This window comes from Symsagittifera roscoffensis, chromosome 9 (genome assembly GCF_963678635.1).
Source record: "Symsagittifera roscoffensis chromosome 9, txSymRosc1.1, whole genome shotgun sequence".
NCBI classification, from domain to species: domain Eukaryota; kingdom Metazoa; phylum Xenacoelomorpha; order Acoela; family Convolutidae; genus Symsagittifera; species Symsagittifera roscoffensis.
The window spans coordinates 2284036-2305023 of NC_087070.1; the positions used below are offsets into that span (position 1 = coordinate 2284036).

Consider the following 20988-nt stretch of genomic DNA (forward strand, 5'->3'; position numbering starts at 1 on the left):
AAAGCAAGATTTGAGCGGCTTGAGCGGTTTTACCAAAAAACGCCCAAACCGCTCAAATCTTGCTGGAAAACCGCTCAAACCGTTTAAAACTTGAGTGGTTTTTGAGCGGGATCTCGACCTGGGTACTTTACCAGTGACCTCGAAGCTGCGGGAGTTAAAACAGAATAGGAAAGTTTAAAATTTTTTGATTCCATAACCAAACTCATAATTGTAGGAAACGTAAAGAAAATGAATTTGAGTTTGTTTTCAAAGACAAAAATATAGGTGAGCAGTCAAAAAATTTAGCACCTACAGATGATAATATAAAAAGAAGAAGGTGATATCACAGCAACTCATTATACTTTCGAAGTAAGTGTAACAACATCATCAGTAAAATTGAAACGATCAAGTTGTTCTCATTGCAGAGCGGAGACTCCGCTTGTTTTCAAATCCAAAAGTTTTGATCATTAAGCTTCACGTACTCTATTACCAAACTTTGCATAGTGTAATCTCTGAAGTTTCAAAATTTTAATGGATGATATATCACACAGAGCCCAGACAGTTTGGCTGAGAACATTTAATGTATCCTTTGATTTAATTAGACGCAGCTCAATATATGCGTCTACCGAATCAGTTTATGATTGAACTGTCTGCGCGTCTAATCAAGCGCTGAGTTTGTCTTGCCGCCTTATGTTAAAAAAATTCGATTGATTGAGTATGTTACAAGTGAGTTTTGATAATTTTGTTCAAAATGCGCAGAACCTTGCAGAAGAACTTTCAGAAGAAATCCTGTTTGATAACGTTTCAAGTTTTCGAGATTTATACTTTTTTGAATTCAGTCACTGATATCATACAAATTGTATTGAGAACAGGGGCGGATCTAGGATTTTCTCGAAGGGGGTGGTTTTTCAAAAAAAATTCAAAAACTTTGACGACCTTTTTTTTTAGGTCGACCAAATTGATTTTCCGAGCTCTCCTAAAGCAGTAGAAAAAAGATGTTGTTTTGGCGAAATTTTTTGCGCCGCAGGCAAATTTTTGAAAGAACAGGTCAAAAAAGGTATTTTTGGGCACTTTTTGGAAAACTTTGACAAAAATTGCTTTTTTTGGCGTGCGTTCCACCTCAAAGTTAGTATATATTGGCGCCAAAGGCGCCTTTAGAAAAATTTTAGGGTCGGTCGGCCAAAATCGAATTTCTTGAAAAGTACCAAAAGGGAAACCCTTTGGGTCGGCAGGGTGTCGAATCCCTGAGGGGGAAAGGAGCAATCTTCATCAACCCCACCCACCCCACCCCCTAAATCCGCCCCTGATTGGGAATCAAACTAAGTTGTTTCGAAAAACCAAAAAAGCTGAATAGTGGCTACTTTTGTGACTTTAAAACAAGTAATTTTGTTTTATGACCCCAAGGCTTTGTTATGCTGCTGTAATCTGTTTCTGATAAAATTCAGTGACTTATCTTAAAGTAGTGACGGTAGTAGTAGATGTTGAGGCTGATCAGGGGGGGGGGGGGTTGCATGGCGGACCCCATGTAAAAGTACGTTATAGATTTCCGGTCCGCCATGCTATTTATTAAGATTGGGTATAGAGTCTACAATGTATTAAGATAGGGAATACCGATGGTAAGGTTTTATTGTTTGTGTGATGGTAAGATAATGGTAAGAAAAACGAAAATTTTTTGGTTTTTGTGCGAAAATGACTAATTTTTTCGCAAAAATCTCGGCGCGCGTTACCTAATTGGGAACAATTAATTGTTAATTACGTGTAGATTGTAGAATTAAGGTTGTGTATTTAGTTTTTTTTGGTGGATGGTAAGTCAATGGTAAGAGTTTTTGTGCAAAAACTTGGAATTTTTATCAAAAAAATTTAAAATTTTTTCGAAAAAATTCAAAACACGATAAGAATTTGTTTAATTTGTTTAATAAAAATTTATAAGATACTTTAACTTTCTATCTATCTGAATCTATTCTGAACCTACAGAGACATCGAAAAAAAACAGAATTTTTTGAGAGAAAAAAATTAAATTACAAAAAAGTATATAAATCACTGCATTATATAACAAGTTTACCGCAAAATTTTACATTTTAACATCATAAAACCAATATATTACGACATCATGAATGAATTTACCTGACCAGATCAGTTCTTATAAGTTCAGTGGTTTTGTATGATTTCCATCAACTTGTAATTGTCTTTTTGGATAAAAAAAGCTTAGTCTTTTCTCTGTTTGTTCATATGTTGCCACCATATGATTTATAGTTCTGAATCCTCTATTTGTAGATATTAGGTTGATTGCTTCATCGAGCACTCTCCTGTACTTTGGCACAGGTCCGTCTCCAGAATCTTCGAGAACTCGCTTGTTTAATCCTTTACTGCTAAATTTGAACTTATCGGACTTGTTGTCATAGCAGCAATATGTCTTGCTACACAAACATAGCATTTCTGTACATCTGAATTCTTCTTTAAAAAGTCCTGGCTCCCGCTTATCATGCTTTTTATGCGTACTGCAACACTTTCGAGGAAAGAAATTTGATTTTGCATCCGCCTTGAAAGAGTCTCTGCAGTCATTTTTCCTCAATTTTTCCCAAGCAGCTCTCTTATCTGGTTTGATACAGTCGTATAAATTCTCTTCAGCAAGTGCCAAGTAAAGTGAGTCGGTGTCCATCTCCAACTCTTCGAATTTATGCAAAGAAGTTATAGTAGAGCTCCAACATTCTCAGTTTTGCATACTGAAGTATGAAAGAACCAACTATGATGGGTTCTCGGTGCTCAATAGTTGATTTCAATAACTCCACCTCATATAAGTCCTTCTCAACTGAGTTAAGTCTCTTAAGCAGTGGTTCATTTATTGCCTTATGGGTTTTTTCATCGTTCAGATATTTTGTGATTGTATGTCTCGATCTATCCATGATCTGATATCCATACGAAGAATTACCCAAAAGTTTCACTGTTTCTGCTGCAACTCCTGACAAAGGTTTTTCATCTCCTTCTCTTCTAGCATCAACCACTGACTGAACGAAATTATTAAGGTATTTCCGAAATTGGAGATTATTGAACAAAACGGTAAATTTTGGTGCACTGCAATCCAAGTTCCATATAAAAGTTGAAGAGAGGAGTTATAACTGTTCCATTTTCCAGCTTGAAAATAGATATCAGCATTCTCAGAGGATGCTTTGACATTTCTTTCTCGATCGAATAGTTTTTCATGTAATCTCCAGTATCATTTCTTCCGACCTCAGTATTTTTGAAATTTGGAGGAAAATTTGCAAATTTTGATTTTAGCTCATCTGGAACAATTAAGTCGCACTAAACGTAGCCAAAAAGAGATCCATCTTTTATTTTTGCTAGAAGTGAGTCTGTAGAAAGAGGTCTTTTATAGGAAAAGTGGGTTCTGACGTGATTTTTTTGATCTTGTCATCGGTTTTGAAATTTTCTCACCAGTCACACTCTCACATTTCTTCCACTTTGTATCCTTTCTCTTTAATGTATTCTCGTCGCATATCATCCATCTCTCTCTTCTTGTTTCCTCGCTCAATATCATGTTCTGTTAAGGAGGGACGAGCTTCTTGACAGGAACAGAAGTGGTAATAACATCCCATTGCTTCAAACACTGTCTTACAATGATCACAATAACCATCCACATTAAAACAGTCGATTTTTTTCTGTTTTCCAGATGTAAAAAAGCTCTCAATTTTTCATTCTGGTCTTAATTCTTGATAAAAAGACATGACCATATTCTCAAAATTGCGAGTTTGATTATGTCTAGCCTTGAATTTCTGCATTTCAGTGTCAAACTCCCATCTCGTGTACAGTCCTGTTGGCATATCTTGACACATTGAGAAAGGGTAACGCTGGCTTGCATCAATTCCAACGACTGATTCTCAAACATTTGATGAATTTCTGATGTATGTTTCATCAACTACAGCTTTTCGAGTGAAAACAATGGAAGGTCCACCCGTCATGTCCTCTCTTATTTTTTCACACAAGTCTTTCATCACTTTGGATAAAACTTTTAATTTGTGGATTTGTGAAGACAAATGTTTGCTAGATTTGGAAGTGTGCAGCCAAGTTTTAACATATCTATCCCCTTGTTATGATAAAACTGAATCATTTTTTGCATTGCCTCCAGGGTTGGGACTACATCTTTGTTGTTGTACCACTTCAAAAAGTCTTTGAACACTGTCATTCCATTTTTCTTCCAAGTCTCTTTTAAGTAATTGTAATTATCCAAAGCAGATGTAGGAACAGTCTTGATTTGAAGCTTTTTCAGTGCCTGTTGTTCGTCAAACCCACTTTTTCTAAGCTTCTCATAATCAATGAAGTCTTTGTCTAGAGGATTGTTGTTTCTAAGTTTACTGAAAAATGCTTCATACGGTGGCAATTCAGGAAAGTCAAGTTTGTCTGGGTTATCAAACCATTCATAGGGAAAAAATATTTTCGTTTTGCTAGCTTTATAAGCTTTGAGAAAAAATTCCAAAGTAGTTGCCCCTCCCAGAAACTTCATTATGTCGAGAAAATGTACATCTCCAAACTTGAAAGATATAAAGTCATTTGCTTTTTTGATTACGGATGTTTCTTGTTCTTTATCGCGAATTAAATAAGGAAATAAGTATGATTTGATCAATTTCAAATCATATCTACCGCTGTTAAATCCAAAAACAGGTAAAGTATTTATATATCTCTCCAGATGTTGTTTCAAATCGATGAGTTGATTTTTCTGAAGTCGCAAGAATTGTGTTGACATATCTGCTTCTTCTCCGTTGTTTTGCTCCATGTTCTTTTCTCCGATGTTGTTGGAGAGAGTAGTCACTTGGGAAATCTTGTTCACATGAAGGACAAACTGTCGACTGCTTTGAATTTGGTTGAGCACGCTTCTTTGCAACATGATAACCCATCTCCTCTTTGCTCTTTGTATAAAAATGACAGTTTGGACACTTATGTTCCTTTTAATTTTCACATCTTTTTCGATGTCACGCATTATCAGCTCTCCTGTTTTCCTGACCCCAATCCTCACATTTGACTTTCTCGTTTCGGTTAAGGGTAGGCATTATCTCAAAATAATTGGGACGTTAGAAATGTTCCAAAATTAAAAACCTAAAGTACCAATTAAATGATAATACTTACTTTTTTCTTTTCTTGAAGTAACGAAATGTAAAATTTGAAGTAAAATTTAATTGACTGTTTCTGATTGGCAAACAAAATTAATGATTTAACCCAGTAAAATAAGTGTATTTATACTATCAATGATGCCTACACAATTATCCTTTAATGGTAATGACGTCATTCTTTGAATAGAAGTGACGTCACCGCCTACGCAATGTTCCTTTTATGATAAAGACGTCATTCTATAAATAGAAGTGACGTCACCACCCACGCAATTTTCCTTTTATGGTAATAACGTCATTCCTTCGAAAGTTCTAGAATTTTCCAGAAACATTTTCAAACAATCAGAACTAAGCAGTTTCTAGACATAACTTTGGATCCAAAATATTCATTTTTGAAGAATGTCAATTAAAAAGACTACAAGAAAAAAGAAAATATTCCGTGTGATTTCCTCATTGATGAAATAGATGTAGATTCTTACTTTTTTCACAATTTTTTGGACGCTTATGTTGTCCAAAATAGAGTCCTTCGACTAGGTAAAGGTCTCTTTAGGGAAACCTCAATCAAAGAATTTATTTTTGATCCACATATTGCGTATCAAAGTTATGAATTTACTGCTGAGTTACACCTGACTAGAAAAGAAATTTTATTGATTTTAGAGAACTTGAATTTAATAAAAAAGTCGTACGATAATATTTCAAAGACTCTTTTTATTCCCTACCCAACTCCCAAATTTGTCAAAACTCCCCAGCAAAGTTCTTTTTTCCTCCATTTTTTAAAAAGATTTTCAAAGTTAAAAAGCTTGAATGATCAGGTTTGGTATCAGATTTCCAGAGATTTGCTTTGAAAAATTCATCAATTTGAGTTATCATCTCAAATCTACATCAAAGTTAAAGAACTTGAATATCTGCTGAAAAATCAACAATTTTTCATCAATTATATACAAAAAAATCAGTTAACTTGATGAGAAGACTTGCAGAGTTGCTACTTTTTTTAATTTTTCTTCTTTTGTTACTTATATCGGCAATATTTCTTATTTTTACAGCAAACAACTTTTGGTCATTTATTTTTGCGATTGCTTTTGTGTATACTTATTTGGAAGACTTAAGTCCTTAAAAGGTTCCTCTGATTGGATACGACAATTTGAACAAAAATGAACATTTTTGTGATTGGAAACGACAATGTGTAAAATGGAGCTTTGTTTCCAATTGGACACGAGTTTTCTATAAGAATTCCATAAAAGGAAACTAAAATCTGATTGGACACGACTACAATCCAAATAAGGAAAATTCTTTTGGTTAAATCCACACATTCCACTTGAAGGTACCCCTCTCTCTTAACTAAAAATCGTTTTATTTTCAACTTAACTACCGTCAACTACCTCCTCTCTCAGCTCTAAATACAATAATTTCAACTTAACCACCATCAATTCCCCCCTTTCAACTGTAAATCTTGTTTTTACTCATTAACTCAACTTATTGCTCAAAAAGATTTTCTCAGTAAAAAACAACAACCTTATGATCTCGGTGGAATTTTCGGATGATTTAGTGCAAATCCAAGTGCGAGAAACAGTTTGTGGAGTTTTTCAGTCACGAATGGACATCCCAATCCAAGTCTGGCATATGGTGGAGGTGATGCACATCATATAACGCAAGTACCCCCTACAGAGAATCAACTTGGAGAAATGCAAATGATGGAGGAAGTGGCCGAGCATGTGGGAATGAACTACCCTGAAATTCCTGACTCTAGATATGTGGCTCAACCATTCGACGATTTCCTCTTTCCTTGGGAAGAGGGATCTGTGGACAACCCAATTACAATCGAAGAGGATGAGGGGTTCTCTGAGCCAAGAACTCCAGTCAGCGAACCACCAAGACAACCACCAGTGATGGAGGCAAGACCAGCTTTGCGCTCCATTGAGAACTTGCAAAATTTTGATAACTCAGCTGCTCGACAGCTCTTTGATTTGTAAATAAATTGGTTACTGTATTGTGCTTTGTAATTTAATTTCTTCGTATCTAGTAAATTTATTTTCAAGAGATAGGAACAAAGAGATCATAGAAAAGTTTATTAAGAAATTTCAAAGGTAAAACTTTGTTAAAAACGAAAATAATTGTGCATCTGGTAAACAGTTTTATAGAATTTTGTTAGAAAGATGGCAAAAATTATTAAACCAATTTTTGCAAGCAAGTTAAAAACTTTACATTAATTTTTGCACCATGCAAAAACTTTTATATATTTTTTTGCCTATTTGTTAAAAAAATCAAAGAAAATTTCGCAAATTAAGAAAAATTTCACTAAAAATTTTCGCATTTTAAAGAAAACTGAAAGAGGATTTTCTTGCACTGTCAATAATTAATTAAAATGAAAATCTTTGTTTAAAATCTCTTTTTTTTCATGTATATTGATCAAAAATATTGGAAAAACAATGTATTAAGATAGGGAATAGTACTCAAAGTCAGCAATTATGAAAAAATTTTTAGCATCAATTTAACAAGTTTTTTTACAAAAAATTTTGCAATTTTTGCATTTGCATAGGAAAAAATAAGTTAGATTTTTGCATTTGTTTTCAAAAAAACCACGAAAAAACTTGCATGTAACACAAAAATTTTTGCACACTTGTTGAAAAAACCAAAACAGTTTCTGCATCTTGTAAAAAAGTTTAATTAATTTTTTGCAAACGTTTTGAAAAAATCAAACCAAATTTGCATCTTGCGAAAAAACTCTGAGTTAATTTGTGCACACGTGTTGAAAAATGCAAATTTGTTCGTTGAAAAAACTTTTGATTTAAATTAAAAAAATTTTGAAAAAATTTTTATTAATAAATGTTCAATTATTAATAGAAAAATTGATACGATCACTATTTACGGCAGCAAAACCATCAATAATATAATCAACAATTTTCAACCAGTCAGTCTCATACTTGAGTTTTGAACTTTTCGAATCCTTTCCAAAAAAGCTGATCCAAGAGTCTGAGTGGACGCAAGCTTCTGAGCAGAACTGAGATAATGTCTTTTGAATTTTTTTCGCAGCAGTCGTTTCTTTGCAACACTGGGTAAGTTTTCCGGTATTCTACATTTCAAGTTGTGTTCGACTGCACGATTCAACTGATTGAAAACTTCACCTCTTGATGAAATAATGTTGAAATAAAATCTGTATTTGTATAAAGTATATATACAGTCAACAATTTGATAAGTGAAATCTATCTAATCTTTACAAAATCTGATCGAGCGATGATGCGATTAATACTAAGTGAAAATTGCAATTTTCCACTGGGCAGAATGATGAATGGTTAGATACACAGTAGTCTTGGAGACAATAAATTTTTTATAAAAGTTTTCTGAGACAGATAAAAAGAGATTTTGCATTGTAGTCCGAATAAAAAGTGGGATATGCTTGACACATAGCAGATGCCATCACCGATTACTTGTTGAAAATGATTTTTATCTATATTGAATTGCTTATATAGTAGTTTCATCACCTACGCAATGTCCATATTTGGATCATCACCTACTCATTATTCCATATAAGGTAATAAAACCTTATATGGAAGGTACAGTGAGTAATCTACATTTCCTAATTTCTATAAATTTACAAATATTATTATTTTGTAATATCTACTACTGATCAGTTGGCTCTGAGTCTCAAATCAAAAATGTATTCACGAAAAGATATCCTTCCCAACTATATTGAATTTGCTAGAAAAACCAAAAAAGGGTTGGGAGATTTTCTTGGTCCCAAAAACCCTACAACGGAAAAATTTACTTTGAACCTTGCTTCCAATTGCTAAAAAAATGAATTTGGACAAATCGAAAAAACCCAGCAAGTCTATCTTGGTGAAAAAGAAGGGGAAAGGATATCAGCAATACGGAATACTGTTATTCACGATGCTGAAAACCTTGAACTTGTTCCTGTATTGGAACCCTATTCTGACAAAGACTCAACCATGGAGCAGGAACTTGCGAACTGTCATGCGGTGTATGACGTAGCAACATAGAAGAAGAGAACGGTATGTGTCACGATCCAGAAGTACAGTGTGAACAAGCCACCCTACATTCAGATTCGATTCAGATTCACTGCAAAGGAGAACGAAGTCTTGAAGCAAGTTGCCTATGTCAACTATACTTTGAACGAATTCAAAGAACTTGCCCAAGTCTTGGGAGATTTTATGTTTGATGAGAACTGTAATGTTCAATAATTTTATTGAGTGATGTTATTATAGCAATGTAATTCAAATATTCATCTTCTTGAATCAATTTTTAAAACTTCTTTGAGCTGAGCAGTATGAGTTGGAACATTGGTTCTTCCAGAAATCTTGTTTTAAAGCTTCAAAAAAAAATTGGGACTTTTTCATATCGTCTTACAAGAAAAGTCCCAGAAATTTTCACTAACAGTTTTGGAATCTCAAAATTTACCAAAATTGCAAGATTTGGATACAGAATCGCAAATTTCTCAATTTGCATAATGGAAGACGAAAAATTTTTCTAAGTTATCGTTCAGATATTAAGAAAATAGATCTCATAGAGTATCGTAGAAAAGGAAACACTTGGAAAAACAATCAGAAATTTCAGTTGGAAAAAAAGAGTATGATAATTTGGTTGATTTTATCCCCTCAGTTTTGTCATAAATTTGAAAGAAATGGACCAAAAATTTCTTTTTGTGGGTCTAATTGGATACGGAAATTCTTGTATGGATTACATTTTTTGCAAATTCAAAAATTTTCAGACTTCATGCAATTTTACATGATGCAGCTGGATCTGTGAATTCTACTACTTATAAGGGACCTGGTTACTGTTATGTTTTACATAGATTTCCTTGGTTGTTGTTTTCTTGGTCATGTGACTGGATTGTTCTTCTGTTTATATGTTAAAGTTTTTGCTTCATCAGTATATGCATTGTTCGATTGCTAGTTATTCTAACTAAAATTGTCAGCAAAAACAGTCACCATCATGATTCTAGGTGTTTTGGATATTGAGTGTATTGAAAACAAAATAGTTAAAGAGTTAGGAGTTTATCAAAATGGACAAACTGTGGGATATTCCTTTCTTCCTCCCAAAAAATTCAAAGCTACATCTCAGTCTGCTTGGTGTACGAAGCATCTTCATGGAGTCAATTGGAACAGTGGCCATGAAAAATATACTGAGCTTGAAAAAATAATGAAAAAACTAAAAGCTCCAGAAACGGAGTTTTTTGCAAAAGGTTATGAAAAATGTAAAATTCTGTCATCAGAAGTTTTGGAAACAAAGGTTACAAACTTGGATGACTACGCATGTCCAAAAGTTCGGAATTTGATTTTAAAAGATGAAGAATATGATTGGAGGTGTAGCAACTACCCATTTCGTCATGCAAATACTCTTCACTGTGCAGAAAGAAAAGCATTTGCATACGGAACATGGACTCGATGTTTTTTTAATAAATTGTAAATTACCTTAATAATTTTGAATTATCGTGTTTTTGAAATTTAAATGTCAATCATTATCAATTTTTTCATTCCAAAGTAGAGATGGGAGATGAATGTGACAAGCAGTTAAATTTAGGAAATTTTGTTTTTGATGAGGAGAATCATGAACGAAATTCTTGGAAGTTTTTTGGACGTACGTGTAATAGATCTCTTTTAGTGTTTATGTGCCAATTTTTTGTCATAGTTTTAATACTAGCATGTGCAATCGTTTGAATAATGTTATCCACTACATGTGAAGAAACAACAGTTTGGGTAGCAAATTTATCAAGTACAGTCGGTTATATTTAACCTTCTCCAAAGCTATGAATAAAATAATTTCTACCACAGAACGAGTATTTATTTCTCTAGTTGGACCGAGTGGATCTGGAAAATCACATCTTATTTTTAAGTGGAAAAAAATTGGTACATTTCAACCAAAGTTTGACAAAATTTTTTATTTTTATCAACATTATCAACCTCTTTATGGACAAATGCAAAGAAAAAACCTTAAGTTTATCCAAGGAGTCGACTTTGAACTGATTGAAAACCTTCCCAATAATGGAATAAAATACCTTTTAATATTTGATGACTCTTGTGAAGAAACTTCAAATTCTCAGCAGTTTCTAAAAGTTGCTACTGCTGGAAGACACAGGGGACTGAATACAATATATATTAAGCATAACTTGTTTCATCAAAGCAAATTGGGAAGAGATGTTGAGTTACAAAAAACACATATAGTCTTATTCAAGTCACCGAGAGATGTTTTACGAATCAAAACATTAAGTGAACAACTAGGTCTAGGATCACAATTGAAAGAGTGGTATCATGATGCAACATCTACTCCTTATGGTCATTTACTCATTGATTTAACTCCAAAAACAGTTGATTCGCTAAGATATTGCACAAACAGTGGTTCAGTTCCATCAAAGTTTTATCTACGAGCAGGAAGAGAAACTAAGTTTTTGGACGATGAGCATACAACACGTCTCTATACTCTCAATATTTCAAACATTTTTCCCAAAAACTTCAAAAACAATTCATCCTCCATTGTCCAAAAAGTTTCATTCAATTCCTCAACGAATGTCTAGTAAACTTACCACGAGGCGAGCTAAATGATCTTCAAAAAGTAGACGTAGTAAAATATCGAAGAGAAATATCAGAACTCACACGAAGAAGAACTTCACTGCATAAAAGGAGAACTATTTTGAGCTCGTCAAAAGGCTTACAATTAATATCTGTTATCACTCTTTTTGTCATTAAACGATTCACATAGTATGGATCAGTTTGTTCTAATTCCTTACTCAATTTATCAATCACAAAGTACACTTCCAAAAAAAACCAAAATTGGAACAAAAGCAAGAAAAAGAGGAAATTGTACCAAAAATTTTTGATTCTATTTACGATGCTGTAAATGCAAAGTTGAAAACGAGTAACAATAAGCACCTTATTGATTTAAATTTGAATTCTCCTAGAATTAGACTAAGTCAGTCAGAAAAAATTATATTAGATAATCGAGACACAAAATAATCAATTGTAGACTTTGTGTGTGCACTAAAGCAAAAAAATACCGACTTTCCCGATTTTTACTTTACCATTTTGGAAGCAACTCAAATTCCACCTAAACTTGTTGCCAAGTAGAATGCCAAAGCGAAAGACAGAAGAACTTGAATCCCTTTCAAAATCTGAAAAAGTAAGTCTGAACAGATTGTATTCTAGGGGTAGAGCTGCGTACGGTTCTGTGCGAAACTTGAGTAGAGCAAGCTGATTGTCAAAAAAGAAAGTAGAACAGTTTTTACAAACCAAGACATCGTATACAAATTTTGGTCCCCCAATCAGACGTTTTCGAAGGCTTCAAGCATTTTCAAAATATATAAAAGAAATTTGGTGTATGGATTTGGCATTTGTGGACAAACTAGCGAGTCAAAACAAGGGAGTCAAATATTTATTGGTTGCTGTTGATGTTTTTTTTGCGATTTGTCAGAGTTCAAACAATGAAAACTAAATATGTCAAAGACACTTTGCAAGCTTTCAAAAAAATGATATCTCGAAAAAATACTCCTGAAAAGCTTTGGGTTGATAAAGGAACGGAATATGGAGGAACTTTCAAAAAAAAATTTGCAAGGAAAAAAGCATTGAAGTTTACTCGACCATGGGTGAAACAAAAGCTGCATTGGCAGAGAGAGCTATTCAATCATTAAAACACATAATTTATTGTTACATAGAAGATCATGGTGAAAAATTCATTCACAAGTTGCCGCAATTTGTTTCTACAATGAATTGTCGCATCAATAGATCTATTGGGAAATCACCTAGAGATGTCAAGAATACTGATTTCCTCTCAATTCTGTACAATAAACCTCTAACAAGGTATAGGAAACTAAAATTCAAAGTTGGAGACTGAGTGAGAGTTTCAAAGAATGATATTACGTTCCGAAAAGGATATAAAACCATAATTTACAGATGAAAATTTTAAAATTTTGCTAGTCTCTACAAAAAAGCCCTCTACATACATCATCAAAGATCTCGACAAAGAGGAAATTCTGGGAAAATTTTATGAAAAAGAGCTTAGAAAATGTTCTGATTAAAGGTAAATCATTTTTTAAACTAAATTTCTACCAATCAGTTGTCATGGATTCTTTCAATATTGAGTTGGTTTCCAACGCTTCTTTTAATTGTTATCCGAATAACAGTCTTAGTTCTTTTACAAATTTTCTACCTCAACAAATACATTTGAAAGGAGAATGGGAGGTTGCTATTTCAGAAATATCATACCCTTCTTTGTACCAAAATGTTACAGAGGGAAAGTTTACATTCGTAAATGGTAGAGAAAGATTGAAAGATCTAAGGAGAAAAAAAAAGATTGTACCGAAGAACATTGAACCAGGATTGTATCCAAGTATGGTTGATATAGTTATAGCTATGAACAACAAAACTCGAGAACGTCTAGGAGCTCAAGTTTTTGAATATAACGGAATCTATGTATCAGTCGATAAAGTTTGCTGTTCATTTACCTGAGAGTCAATCAGTGTTTATTATTCAGAGTGCTGATTTGAGCCACTTTTTTAGTTGTGATTTAGAACAAAATCAAACAAGGGTTATAATGAAAGGAAAAGGTTCACATTATCCTCAGTATTCCTACGACAATATAAGAATACATTCTCTAATGATATACAGTGATATTATAGAATGTAACATAGTTGGTGATACAAAAACTCCCTTATTGCGTTGTATTCCATTTATCTCCAAAGTGAAGAGTGGAGATATAATTTCTACAGCACAGTACATGAATTATCAATCCTTTACAGATTTACAGTTTAAATAGCTGTTGAAAAATTCTTTCCATAGTATCAAGATAGAACTAAGAGATAGTACAGGGGAAAAAATTCCTTTTGTGTCAGAAGGAATCACTCGAATTGTTCTCTTGTTACGCAAGATTTCGAATAATCATTTTTGATTTAAACTTCATACGAAATGGTTGCTCAAAATTCAGCTGATTTCCCTATTTTTCGAGGACATGGAAGACAGCGTGGAAGACGTTTTGGAGCTCTTGCACAAACTCCTGGGAGAACTGCAATCCCCTTTAATAAAAAATGTATAGTCCCAGCTGCGAAAAGAATTGGGGCAGATTTGTTTGAAATCGCTGCTGCAGAGATTGGGGAAGTTGTTAGTGGACGTAAAAAACTCAAAACATTTGCAAAAGATGTGGGAACAAAAACAGTTCGGAAACAATTGGGAGGTGGAAAAAAGAAATCTAAGCGTAGAACTGCTAGAACCAGATCCATTTCTCGAAAAATTAGAACGAAAAATAGTCGCTCCCGCAAAGACATTTTTGGTACGGGGCTTTTGCAAATTCTTCATTGGAGAGTTTTGATAAAGTCCCAGTTTTGGAAACAATTATGTCATCTTACGCACAAGAAGTATTCCCCAGTACTTCTCTGGATGAAATCAGTATTGAGTTTGAATTTGAAACGGATCGTAATCTCTACTTGGATATGCGTGATACCCATCTTAGCTTAGAGCTTCAACTATTCAAAGGAAGATTGTTTGATTCTTTCAAAAAAAGGAAATGCAGAAAATAAAGCAAAATCGGAGGAAGATTCAGATGAGGAACCACAAACTTACTTAACTTATGTAAACAATCTACTACATTCTCTATTCTCCAACTGTGAAGTTTATTTTAACAAAACAATGGTTTACAATGCCCTTGGATTATATCCTCATAAGGCACAGATATCGTACGAATTCAGCTCGTCAGCAGTGAGTAATAAAGGAATTCTTGCTTGTCATGGATACAGTTTTGAAGAAAATCCTGATGCATTTGATATGTATCCATTCACTGATAGAGCAAATTCCTTGGGAACAGGGATAACTTTTTCACTCTATGGGAGGCTTGCCATTGATTTGTTTACTTGCGAAAAACTGTTGCCACCAAATACCAGAGTTCGAATTAAACTTATTCGAGCTAGACCTAACTTTTACATGTTATCTGATAATCCAACTGTCAGTCTGAAAATAGTTGATTGTTCGTTGTTTACTAGAAGAATTTTAGTTGCTGAACCTAATCATCAATACTTGCAATGGAATCTGGAAAGAGAACCTGCTCAATACATTTACATGGAAACTATAGCAAGAACCTTTATCATTCCATCTCGTCAAAACCAATTCAAACAAGAAAATATATCCAATAACGCTCCAATAAGAAGAGTAGCTGTTGCAATGAATACAAATTCAGCTGTTGCAGGTTCTTTTCATGAAAACCCTTTCAGCTATCAGCAATTTCATTTAAGAGAACTTAGAATTATTCGGGGTGGAAGAGCAATTGTTTCATTAGATACAACTTCTCCTTGTCGACCTTATCTTACAACAATGAAAGCAATGCAGTTTAACGAAGATTTCCCAGCTCTTCCTATGGAAGGTTTTCAAAATCACTATATTCTAGTTTTTGACTTGACTTCACTACAGGATGCTGCTGAACAGTTGCATTATCCAGAACTTAGTGGAGAAAGCTTGAGATTAGAAATGTATTTCCAGTTTCCCTTGGAGCAAGTAACGGAAGTGATAGTTTGGGAGAAAGACTATCAAATGTTCAAATTGAAAAATTAGGAACAGTCGCTAAAATTGTTTAGTTTTTTTGAGTTTTCAGGTTCCTATAAAAAATATTGTATCTTTTTTGGGACTTTTCATTGTGATTGTCTCTCTACTATATATTTTGTTTTTCTTCAGAACTAAATCTCCAGAAAAAGCAGCTTATGAATGCTGTTTAATTGAAAACCCAAGACTTTTCTTCAACCTAGACTGTATATCAGTCTTCAACAAATTTTGTCCAGTTCACAAGTTTTGTGTATGGGACTTTGTTGATTCAGTACCTCAATGCGAGTAAGTCAATAACTTTAGGATTTTCCATCCTGAATTACAATATCAAACTTTCTGTTTCTTTGTTTTAGATGTAAATCAGCTTACATTTGCGAAAATGAATAATTTTTCACTTCTGCAAATTATTGAAAGAATTCCTGAACTCAGGTTCAAGTACATGGGATCTTACCCCTTTGATAAAGTACCTCAACTAACAAAATACTCTTTTGCAATTGTTAACTCAGCTCCAAGCAATGATAGAAGGGAGCACCGGATCATGATGGCTCGATTGGATAAAACTTACTATTTTGCTGATTCTTTGGGTCGGAAAAGAACAGTTTTTTCCTTTCTAACAAAAAAGTATTGGCGAATGGTTCCCCGAAAGCTACAAAAAACTGATAATTTGTGTGGATTTTACGCAATTTATTCAGCGTTCTTCTTTTTAAATTCTACCAGACAAACTTGAATAACATTCATGATGTGCATGTTTTGAATTTTATAAGTAATTTTATGTAAATTTGTAGTTTTTTCATTTGTAAATGTAAATTATGGCAGTAAGTTTACTATACGATGCAGTGATTTATATATTTTCATTGTAATTTAATTTTTTTCTCTCAAAAAATTCAATTTTTTTCAATATCTCTGTAGGTTCAGAATAGATTCAGATAGATAGAAAGTAAAAGTATCTAATAAATTTTCATTAGATCAAATTAAACAAAATCTTATCGTGTTTTGAATTTTTTCGACACATTTTTTTGCACAAAAACCATTGACTTACCATCCACCAAAAAAAACTAAATACATAATCTTAATTCTACAATCAACACGTAATTAACAATTAATTGTTCCCAATTAGGTAACGCGCGCCGAGATTTTTGCGAAAAAATTAGACATTTTCGCACAAAAACCAAAAAATTTGCGTTTTTCTTACCATTATCTTACCATCACACAAACCATAAAACCTTACCATCGGTCTTCCCTATCTTAATACATTGTAGACTCTATACCCAGTCTTAATACAAAGCATGGCGGACCAGAAATCTAAAACGTATCTTAATACATGGGGTCCACCATGCACCCCCCCCCCCCTGATTAGCCTCAACATCTACTACTGACGGTATAAAGTTGTTCGATTGGTCAATGATACTGCTTTCAATTTAAAAAAATCAATAACCCGAGCTGTTTCTGAAAGGCTTCAGGTAACAAAAATGAACCGCAAAATTCTACTTCAAATCAAAATAAAAGGAATTATTTTCAATTCGAAAACACTTTTGGAGAAAACTTTACTTGAAAAGAAACCCAACACTTCAAGCCAGTTTAGTACTTAAGTAAAACGTAGAAAGCAATTTTACCAACACAATCAGTTTGATGCCACAAAAAAAGCAGATATTTTTGCTCAAGTGCTTTTTATGAGATCAGTACCCTAGTTATTCAAGCGAGGTTATCTTGCAAGCTCTTGCAAGAATCTTGGAAAATTTTTAAAACATTACGAGGCCAAACTGTGCATTTTGTGCATTGTGAGCGGATTCCGCAACAAGGACGCTCCCTTTTTTCTTCTTTTGTTCTTTACTTTCCTTTGATCGTTCCGATAAATTTTTAACATGTTTAAAGACTTGTCTCTGGAAGACAGGAACATACAGACACAAAGTTGTGCGCCTATCCAGTGCACAGTTTGGCCTCGTAATGAAAGAGTGTGCATCTCTTTAACTGATCTTGAAATATTCTGGCATAATAACCTCCTTTAGGATAAATTTATTTCAAGCAAGATATTTGAAGAAACAATTTTTGTGAGAAAAAAAAATTTTGCATAAGAAAACAACTTGTAGCGTTTGTGTACGAAGGAAGCAATGCCAGTAAAAAGTAGAAACAGTTAAACACAAAGACAAAAAAACCAAAAAAAAAGAAAAAAAACGAAAATTTAACCGCATAAGAAGATGAACATAATTATTTATTGGGTTTATGTCAACACAACGTACAAAATTTCTCAAGCTAAATAACTGTCTTCATCGAGTTTTGTCAAAAAAAACAATAAATTGAAATGTAACCGCTAGATTTGCAAAACTAGATGAAAAAATCATCTAATTATGTAAAAAAACACGTTTTGAAAACTTTAGATTGAAATGTATAAACTAAAACGACAACATGAAACTTTTTGCTTTACGAAAATTGAAAAATGAGCATATATCTGTATGAAAATTTTTATTACTTGTTTAATCTTAAATTTTTATCAAATTTAAACTCAGAAATTTTTGGAACCATAGTCAGTTTTGATGTCCATAGTTTTTTCTAGCGCTCAGAACAAGGAATTTTTAAAAATTCTCATAGTTGGTTATTTTGCAAGATCTTGTAAGGTAACCACCATTATGCAAGAATCATGAAAAATCTTGCAAGAGAACCCTTCTTGATCGATTTGGGAAGTACTTTTACAGTGTCTGCAGAACTTTCTTTGAAACAGTAACTCAATTTAGCGTATCATTAGAAGGATGCACATGTATCACCAGTTTGAGTCAAAATCTAATGTTGCAACAGTTAAGGAACCGCAATGTTTTTAAGAAGCAATTTTTTGACAAATACTGCACAAAAATGGTGCAAAATCTAATTGAAACCATTTTCTAAATTTCATTAATTGGAACAATCTTATTTTGTGCAACATTCACCTGGAATGGTAAATTTAAAACTTACTGAGTTTTCAAAAAGAAAGAATTTTGAAACTCATAATTTCGAGTAACTAAAAAATAATTTCATAAAAATGTAGATAATTTGCTGATAAAACTATTTTTTGATACTGATGAAATTGATAATATTGTGTTCCAATGACTTATTTAAAAACATTAAAGGAGGTGTCTGGTCTATGAGGGGTGTGTGAGATTAGCTTTAACTCATCGTGGGATCTGAAATGAGCATTCAAAAAACGCTCTGGTCACAGGTGCAGGTAGACTCTGAAGTATAATGAGTACTGATAAAGATTATGCCTCAACCTGAAAAATCCTCTCACTTGTTTTAAGTTTAATTTAAAAAATATTTAGCTTTCTTGTACATTTTATAACGTTTTTGATTTGACAAAATTTTCCTTATAATTGTATTTAAGGCAATCGAATTCCAAAATGTTGGTAAAAACGATTGAAAAAAAAAGATACTTCTGGACATTTTATTTCAAATTCAAAATATCAGTTAAATTGAAGTGAAGAAACTCGGAGGAAAAATTTGTACTCATTTAACGAAAGTATGAGGAACAACGTATTTGGTTGATCATTTTATACAGATATGGAGAATGATATGAGCGGAAGAAGAAGTTGGAGAGCTTTGCACATGAATATATCGGACATACTTTATCAGAAGCTCAAAATCTCGATACTTTCTTCATAGCTATGCGGAAAAAAATCACCGCTGGCTCATTGAATACCCTGGCATTCCAAAGAATCTCGACTTTGATAGTATTTTATAAGACGCGTTTTTTGGTCACTCAGTTTTTAAAAAATTCAGAAGGGGACTGGGGCGCTAAGATACGTATTGATGGTAACTTTGATGGTAGCACGCCTCAAAAAGAAACGAAACTTTTTGGTCAAAAACTTCAGAAAATGCTTAAAATTAGCCTGTTTTTTTTCCAAATTTCATCCGCGGAGCACAAAAGAATGCATAAAGTGTCCCTAAACATATTCAGCTCCAATTATTGGTTGATATTTCGTGAGGAAATTTGCAATGAATCGTAAATAATCGTTAATAAGTTGGCTCAAATAATAACAGAAAAAGTTTTCTGTTTTTGGAACAAAAGTTTCAAAAAATTGATGTTTTTTTTGCAATACCGTCTATAAGTAATCATTTGGGGGCAGGGATAGGTCTGTGATATTCTCGAGGGGGCGGAAGATTTTCAAAAAAAAATTTGGAAAATTTTGACGACTTTTTTTAAGTGGACCAAATTGATTTTCCGAGCTCTCCCTAATCACTGAAAAGTCCCTGTTTTAGCCAAATTTTGTCAATTTTTGGACAGTTTTGATCAAAAAATCGTGTTTTTTGGCGCGCTTCCTCCCCTCAAATTTAGTATATATTGGCGCGGAAGGCGCCTTTAGAAAAATTATTAGGTCACCTAGTCAAAAATGAAGGTTATAAAATAGTATCAAAGGAGGGATCCTTTGTGTAGTCAAATTTCTGCGAAGGAGGCGCCCTTTCCGCTGCCCTTAAACTGGCTACTGTTTGCTGTTTCTGAAACTCTTGATTTGGATCCTTTTTTCTACAAATTACTTATAGTGATCTGTCTTTTGTAAATCAATTTTTGAGTCCCTGGAATCGGAAGTTGTCATCTGCTGCATAGTTTTGACACCATCTATCCTTTTCGGATACTTTCAATTTTCTTCACCCATTGGACTATGGCAGTAACTGTTTTCTTCGGACCGATTGAGAAGTGTTTGATGAGAAGAATAGTTAGAATACTGTTGATTAGACTGAATGATCGCATCCAAACGGAAATGTAGCTGTGGGCTGTGAGCGCTCGTAACTTCATCTTAGCTCCTGGCCATTTGTCCTCCGCCACGTGGTACCCTATGGCATTTTAGATTTCAAATTGTCACATGACTACATGTAAAAAAAAACTGAAGACAGAAGTCATGCATCTGTTGCGGTTTCTTTTTTCTTTGCTTTCCCTATATATGCCAGCTTTATATTCTAATCTATAATCCCCAATCATGCAAAAGTTCAGGGACGGATCTAGGATTTTCTCGAGGGGGAGACTAGTAAGTATAAGAGTAAGATTAGGACCGGTATTAGACTAAGAAGTTGCACGAATCTATCCGGCCGAAAATAAGATAGCGTGACGAGCAGACGGTGTACCCTATTACCCTATCCGAAATTACTCTATGAGTTAACCACATCGGTCATAACTCATCTGGTGCGACCATAATTCTCGAATAAGACCTTAATAGCTTAGAACTAACCAAATATAGATTAGAAATTAGACAAAACATTTTCAAAATGTTACACGATAATAGTTTAATTAAAATGTCTCTACGACTCAATAGATCAGAGCCGATATTCTGAACGATACTAGAACTACCCGGTATTGAAAGAAGACCTCGGACAAGAGACGATATACGACTAAGTAGAAACTTACCATTTAGTTTTATGGT

The 20988-nt window shown here is 33.6% G+C and overlaps 1 protein-coding gene across 1 annotated transcript in view; it reads left to right on the forward strand.

The window, feature by feature from the left end:
• The window catches only part of LOC134854430 (uncharacterized), a 30680-nt gene extending 14714 nt beyond the window's left edge, over window positions 1-15966 (forward strand). The window contains exons 4-5 of the mRNA XM_063870677.1: window positions 5806-5812; window positions 15961-15966. Of these exons, the coding sequence (XP_063726747.1) occupies window positions 5806-5812; window positions 15961-15966 (13 nt within the window). The remainder of the gene's footprint in view (window positions 1-5805; window positions 5813-15960) is intronic.
• The last annotated feature ends 5022 nt before the right edge of the window (window positions 15967-20988 follow it).